General features: G+C 35.9%; 1 protein-coding gene and 1 pseudogene across 1 annotated transcript; both read left to right on the top strand.

Annotated features, from left to right (window-relative positions):
• Positions 1-2,700: 2,700 nt before the first annotated feature.
• On the top strand, positions 2,701-4,627 carry LOC107647257 (glucosidase 2 subunit beta-like). The gene is made up of 5 exons (XM_016351354.3): positions 2,701-2,806; positions 2,974-3,087; positions 3,759-3,854; positions 4,253-4,429; positions 4,512-4,627. Exons 1-5 carry the CDS (start codon positions 2,701-2,703, stop codon positions 4,625-4,627), a joined length of 609 nt encoding a protein of 202 aa, XP_016206840.1.
• A 391-nt stretch (positions 4,628-5,018) lies between these two features.
• On the top strand, positions 5,019-7,670 carry LOC107647258 (uncharacterized; annotated as a pseudogene).
• Positions 7,671-8,038: the final 368 nt, after the last annotated feature.

The following is an 8,038-nucleotide window of genomic DNA, read 5'->3' as shown; positions in this document are numbered from 1 at the left end:
AGTGGATAAAAGTGGGAATCCCAACTACTGTTCGACGGATGCATGCTGTTGCATCTCCCCTACCTCAATGAAAGCCAAGAAAGAGGCCAGCCCATCAAGTGGTAGAAGGACAAAACCTAGAGGAGCAAGCCCCTTTGGACATGCACCAACTACAGAAAGTCATTGATGGCTTATCTAGACAATACTTGGAAAATCAAGGGGCACAAAAAGAGCTTCAACTACAGTTGATGGACCGTCAAGAAGAATCACTATCTAGATGGATGAATCAACAGGGGAAGTGGCAAAAGCAATTGATGGAGCAGCAACTGGAACAAGAGAAACAATGGGGTGAATCCTTCCACAGGTTGGAACAAAGGCAGGATCAATAACAAGAAGCCATTCAAAAGCTAATCAACATCCAAGTACATCAAGGTGCACACATACATGAAATACATCGGAAACAATTAGAACAGGCAGAACTCTTCGACGAATACAGGGCGTTCTCAGAAGGAGTTTACATGAACGAGACTGGACATCATGTGAACACTCAAGCCAGGCTCGGATACTTAGTTGGACAACTGCTTATACTGCATCCGGGAATCGCAAGATATGAAGAAGTGAAGGATAAGTTAGCGCGAGAAGAAAGAGAGAGGGTAGAAAAGAGTCATGAATGAGTAAGGAAGGCACTTGAGGATTGGAAGAAAGCCAGACTAGCACGGATACAAGGAAACACAAGTGAACACAAAGAGGACAAACAAGAGGGAGAGCATGAGCACCCCCATGAGTAAAAGGTGGTGGAATTCCCTCATTGTCCTATCTTTTTCAAGTTTTAAACAAGGAAAATCATGTATGAAATAGAACATGTTTTCATGGTAGTTTAGGATTTTCAATTCTGCCTTTAAGTTTGCATTGCTTAGGTCTATGCTTGCTAGTCTAATGTCACTGCTGCATTTTCACCTTGCTCACTTGTATGCTTGTCCTTTGAATTTAAATAAAAAAAGAGATGTTATGAAAGACCAGAGTGATGTTCAATTTGTGGAGTAAGTTCTTAAGCTTGTGGTGTAGTCATTACTTAGCTAAGTTGGTTCACCAACAAGGTAGGAAGGCAACTATCTGTCCTGAATCATATACTTGAAACAAAACCCATGAGACTAGCTAAATAACAAGATCCTAATAAAGAAAAAGAGTAAGAAATAAGGCTAGGCACCAAGGGTTGAATCTTGAGGCATATGTCTGTGGTGCTCCTGTGTAAAGGATATGCTTGGATGAATAAGCTCTCAAGGGTGCCTTATCACTTGGTAACTTGGGTTAACTAACCCGGGATTATCAGCTGAAAGTCCACTATCAAGAGTAACCTTTGCTACAGAACACTTAGTAACCCAGAGAGGTGCTGGACACCAAGGTCTCAAGTAAGAAAATAACAAACCATGTGCCTGTGGTGTGTATGTATAGGGGAAAGAGACTTGAGGGAGTAAGTCTGTAGGGGTGTCTTAACACTCAGCACCTTGGACCAACTGGTTCGGGAGTGCTGGCTGAAAGCTTATCTTAAAGAGTCGCCCCCTCACAAAGCACCTAGTCTAAGAACACAATTAAACCTTGAAAAGACAAAGGGATCAATGAATAAAAGTCTCAAAGGGTGCAATCAAGTGAGTATTCCAGGGCATGATAAAGGTCTGAAAGCCAGTGAAGGAATGAACCTAAGTTGCTATGCATGAAACCCTCACTACAAGAAAAATACCCATTCAGTCACACTTTTTTTAAGCTACATTTGAAAAGCGTAGCCTATTCATAGAATAGGCTACGCTTTTCTCCGTGTTGCCTTTTTATAAGAGAAAAGGATACACAATTGTGGCATCATTTAAAAAGTGTAGCCTTAGATATTATAGAAATCATTTATAAAGCATAGCCGTAGGTTGATATCTATAGATTCACTTCTCCTATTAAAGGAGACGCTTTTAGAGAGTAACCTATTTATTAAGTTTTAGGTGCATTTTAAAAGTGATGCCTAATGTATCTAGAGCCAAAAACTTCACACTTAGTGAATTTTTTCAACTTTTTTCCGTGCACACACAGTCAGCTCACATTTTTTCCCTCTTAACTTAGTGAAATTTTGACCCATTCCCTCCAAAGCTCGTCATCACCGTTTCGGAGAAGAAAACCCTTTCAGAGAAGATCCAAAGCACAAAGAAAACCCTCCATCGTGAATATACTTAGCAAAATTGCGAATGCAACGTAACACTCATCACCCTTGTTAACTTTTCCCTTCTTCTTTGCGCCACTCATCACCCCAAATCAGAGAAAGGGTCCGCCATCACCACACCACTCACCTCCAGGAAGACTCTGCACTCACTCATCTTCACCACTCACCACGCCGTCACTCATCTTCACCGCACCGTCGCTTCTCTTCGCTGTGTGCTCACATCAGGAAGACGCTGCGCTCAACTGAAAGCCTCTCTTCATTTGCTCACCATTGTCGAGAAGGTATGCATCCACCTTCATTTGGTTTCTGAAATTTGAGAATGTAGGGTTCCGATTTTAGGGTTTCAATTTGGGGTTTAGTAAGATAATCTGTGAACTCATGAATTGATTTTGATTTTGTGTTGCAGTGTAGGAGAACTCATTCTTCTAGGTCCGTTCACAACAAGCCCTAGGTTTGTTCGTCTATTGTCTTTTCTTGCAATTTTGTGTATCAAGTAGCGGAGAAGATATGATTTTTATAAAATGGTCATATTGGAATCGCATTTCTTCCTCTTCCGTTGTTTTCTCCTCCTAGCTTCTGCCGCATGTTCTCTTTCCCACCCTTCTCTCCTCGATGTTCACCCTCTAGGTACCGCCTCCGACATGCAATTTGCTTCGAACACATTAAAGTTTGAAACTTTCTCAATTGGGTGTGCAACCCAACTCAAAGTTTGAAAACCCATTTTGGAGTTCTTTGTAAATTTCTTTCCTTTCTTTTTTTGAGACTTAAATTGCTTTTTTCTTTTGGTGGTGTAGATGAGAAACATTACAGCTCCGAGGTAATCAAGTGCAAGGATGGATCAAAATCCTTCTCCAAAGATCGTCTCAATGATAATTTCTGCGATCGCCCTGATGGCACTGATGAACCAGGTGTGGCAGATGATGAAAATTTATGATTTTTGTTATTCCTTATTTGTTGGCCTTTCTTAGTTGCAGGATATGTATATATAAATTTAAAATAAAAAATGCTAATAGTATATCAAAAATCAGCTACTAAAATCAGCCACCAATGTATTTGTGTATATATACATGTGTGGTTTAATTTATTTTCAATATGTATTTGTATTCTACCATGTATTTTATACAGATGGCTGATTTTTATGGTTGATTTTGGTGCTAGTGTATAAATACATGTATGGTTTAATAGTATATGTGTATTCCAACATGTATTTTATACTTGACTTTGGTGGCTAATTTTGATGCACACGTAGCATAGTCGATTTAAATTATATACTTCTATTGTATACTTTTCTTTTTAAAAAAGAAAGGAAACAGCCTGTATTATTTGGAACACATATGGGAAATTTGACAAGGAATTCCTTGTTTGCACTAAAATATTTACTCTTTGATCTTTTGCAAAATGTGGATTCAATGTATGTACTTCTTTTGGCTGTTAGTGTCACAATTTTCTTACTGTTTGATTTATGAATACTCATATAGAGATATGCTAGCAGATGCACCTCTATGCCAAATTCATGAGGTGTTTTTTTCTAATAATTTATTTGTAACTTGTTTGGAGGTTTTTATGCATTTAACTGCAGGAACTTCAGCTTTCTCCGCCGGAAAATTTTATTGCAGAAACCTGGGAAGCAAGCCACAATTTATATTCTCTTCTTATGTTAATGATCTTTTCTGTGGTAAGCAATTTCGTCTGGACTGTGTATTTCTTTTTCATGTTTATCTCTCTAAGTTGCTCTTTCAAGTCTATTTATTATATCGCTTCGCACACGTCTTTGGCATTTTGCCAAGTGAAAGGAATTTGATAACCAGTGTCTCCCTTTAACAATGAATTGTTTGAAATCTTTTCCTAATCTCCTCACTTTCAACTATACAATTTGGAGATGGAATAGATAAGCCTAAACTAATAAATAAACTTTTGCTTGCCTTCGTTGCATTATTTCTTAAATTATAAGATTTTAAGGTCATAAAGTTATTAGTGTCTTCAAATTCTATGCCCTTTTGTGGACTCTATGTTTTTAGCCGTTTTGCTTGGCTTTCAAATTTATATCCAAATTTTGATTCAATATTACTGTAGATTGTTGTGATGGGAGTGATGAATATGATGGATACATTCGGTGCCTCAACACTTGTGTAATGGGTGGGAATGCCAAAATTGGCAATTACAATTCAAAACTGAGTCAGCAGGCTTCTTTTGCTGGAAAAGTGACCAAAGATGAAGTGAAGTACGAGGACTTGGTTCATAATCTTATGAGTAAGATCGTATCCAATAGTGTATTCATGTGTTTTAAAACTCATAGGTGAGTATGAATTGAAACTTGATATTGATGGCATAGGTTTAAGGTTAGCAATTATTCTACAAGTGGTTCTGCTTGCTTTTATCGTATTTCTATGGCATTTTGGTTGCCGTTCCAGATCTAAAAGGAGGCGTACAATTATTAAGGTGCTCTAATACTATATAGTTGATCAATAATGGTGATTAGATCAACCGAGTAGCATATAGTTCTTCATCTTCACATGTTTTTTGAGCCATGGCCCATGCCAAAGCAGAAAGAAAGTGTGAAATTCCCAAGTCTCAACATCTTAATTCCCTTGAAATTTTGCCGAACTTCATACCATTTTTCTTTCTTTTCATGTTTATTGGCTTAACGAACACAGGTAGTCTACTATGCTTTCTGTTTTTTTTATATGTCCATTTTCAAGTGATTGTTATTTGTTAAGGCATTTGTAAGATGATAAGAATTATAGTTTTTCCCCTACCTCTAACTTAGAGTTCAATTTTCAGTGGAAGATATGCTGACTTTGCAAGGCAATTAACATCACGCAGCTTTGGTGTCTATGCAATGGACTGGATAGGTAACTTTTAAGGCTCATTTTTCATTAGGTCCCTTGAGATCCTGATTTATATGCATGGGAATCAACATAATTATATAGTTTTCTTTTGTAGTATATGATTATATATTTATATGTATATTTAACCCCTTTCTTTGGATCGTCTGTCCTTACCCTTTTTTCTGATGAGTCTGGAGTTATTTGTTCACTTGTTACAGGTCATGGAGGGAGTGATGGATTGCATGGGTATGTACCATCTCTTGATCATGTGGTTGCAGATGTAGTAAGTATAAAATAATGCCTCATTCACCATCTTTTCACTGTCGCCATTCATCACCGCGCTCACCAAGTAAGCATTCTGTGCCTCATTCTTTTCTTCTCGCTCATTCTCTTACTCGCTCTCTCTCACTCGCCCTCTCTGTGCAGTGTCAAAGAAACTGTGTGCTCTCTAGTGACCTCTTCTCTGCTCTGCTATGAAGCATCAAGGTTTTCGATGAGGCAAAGCATCGATCCCTAACAAGCGAGGTAAGCGCCCGATGATGATGATGGTTCTATAAAATTTGGGAGGTTTTGGGTTTTGGTTTTAGGGTTTTAATTGGGGGTTTTAGCTTCCGTATTCTGCGTTGTTTATTTGGTGGCTGCCATGAGCTTTAGATTGTTTTGATCACTCTCTCTGGCTCTTTGATCTCAATAGGAAACGCAGCGTTTGCTCAGTGAGCCAAGTAGCTTGTCATTTCTCAGCTCCATTATTGTGGTTGCATGCATAATTTGAAGTTTCCCTTCTTGTGTGTATTTGAGTAGGCACACCCATCTCAATAAACTTGCTCATTCTGGTAAACTTTTTTTTTTATTTTCCCCACTTAAATCACCTCAAGTTAAGATATTTCTGGTGCTTTTTCCAATTTTAATCTGTACCCCGTACTGGGTATTTCAATTTGATTCATTTATTTATTTTTCTTATATTAATATAATAATAATAATAGTTTTTTTTATTATGGTTATGAAATCTGGGTTCTGATTTTTTGGTCTTCTGAAGGATATGTGTGCGTGTGTGGCTTTTTTTCCCTTTTTTCTGAATTACTTAAAATGCATAAGTTAGCTTGGATCTGTCTTTTGGTTGGTCATCCTAATAAATGGGGTTGCTTGGTGGTTTAGTATTGAGGGTTGTTCTACCTGCTCTGTTTAACTGTTTTGAGGGTACGGTTTATAATATTAGGAGTATGTACGGTCTATTCCAAAGAAATTTCCTTATTATGATTTTTCCCATGAAATTTTCTAACTCCAGTTTCTTTTCACTGGTTTAGGTGGATACCTTTTTTAATTATGATAATTTATCAAAGGGAATCGTCTTTACTACAGATCGGCCGTATCAACCAGGTGAGCAGGTAAACATAGATTGAAAGATTGGAATTTGTTATCTAGGATAAAGTTAGCACAAAGCAAACAAGTTCCAAACAAAATGATAAGCTATTAATTGATTAAAGCTTTATTTGATCATGATATTTTTCACTAGTATGACATCATCGGAGTAGTTTAAGCGTTAAGTCCAAAGATTAGATTTGACTGCTTGTATCATACTACCTAGGTGTTCATTTCATATGAAAAAAATCAAATGGGGAGCTTCTATTATCGTATGGGTTTGTTCCAAGGGAAGGCGCCAATCCTTGTGATTCAGTTGAGTTGTCAGTGTCACTCAAAAAATCTGATCAATCCTACAAGGAGAAATTAGAACTCTTGAAGAAATATGGATTATCAGGGTGAGTACCTAGAACTCCAAAATTTTACCACCATTATGGTTGAAGTTCCTTCTTTTTCAATAAGATATTTCCAAAACAATTTTAGTTTGATCCGTAGTTATTTGACATTTTCTAATTTACATAATAGCTTTTCCCATGACAAAGTAACGTCCAAAATATCCATTTTTGAACTGTGGAACACTAATGAAAAATAACTAAATGTACTATCATTTTTTTAAGCAAATTCGTTATTTTTTAGAATTTTATTTATTTACTGATATAGCTTCTGTTTTCATAATGGCCATAAGCCCATAACCTTTTGTTTCTTACTCTCTCTTGATGACTTTATATTATCTGATATGCCTTTAAGATATCATTCCGATGAATACTTTTAACTTTAATTGTTACCAACTTATTTTGTTCTATTTTTGGTCAGATCTCAATGTTTTCCAATACAGATTACTGGTTGGCCATTGGAGTTAATGGCTTATGCTTATTTAGCTGTTAGTCCTCCAAGCATGATAGTGCGATTTGAAGAAGTATGAACTAAACTAACTTTTCTGATATTGTTGTTGTAGAACTCAACTAGTGATTCTTTTGACAGATGGCTGCAGCAGCATCAAATAAAAGTATCGCCAAGAAAGATTCGAGATATCCTGAAATAGAGGAGCAGGCATTGTGCGAATCCAGTATATTAAAATATAACAATTTCTTACAGGCAAGAAACCTTTTGATGCCTTCATCTCTTACTTTTAGAACGGATCATAGCTTTTGAGAACCTTGTGTTTCTTTGGTGATAAATCGAGTTAAAATTAAGATAAAAAAAAAGGTGATTTCTTTGGTGGTCTTTTTATAATTATGAATGGCATTATGAATATTTTTTAACTACTTTTCTATATAATTATGCAGGGTAACAATGAAGATTAAGCTTACTATTATTGTGGTTTATTGGCTAAGATAGAGTGCTATTAGAATTTTTACATGTGTGGTTGACTAATGATTTTTATTAGAAGATACTTTTATTGGCTAAGTGATATTATGGTTTTGATATGGCTATGTTTACTTTAGTTTGAGATGTATGAATTTTTACAGTTAACTTCATTCTTGTACTTTTGGATCAATATTATAAATATATTTTGGTTAGATATAATTTTTATTATATAAAGAAATTATTTAGTATAATTATGTATTTATTTTTATTTTGTAATATTCAACTCATTTAAATAAAAATATAGAATTATTATACATGTAATCATATTAACTATTATGTTGTATTAATAATTATTAGATAATTA

Source organism: Arachis ipaensis, chromosome B6 (genome assembly GCF_059453495.1).
Source record: "Arachis ipaensis isolate K30076 ecotype BB chromosome B6, ASM5945349v1, whole genome shotgun sequence".
NCBI lineage: Eukaryota > Viridiplantae > Streptophyta > Magnoliopsida > Fabales > Fabaceae > Arachis > Arachis ipaensis.
This window is presented reverse-complemented; position numbering and strand designations above follow the sequence as displayed.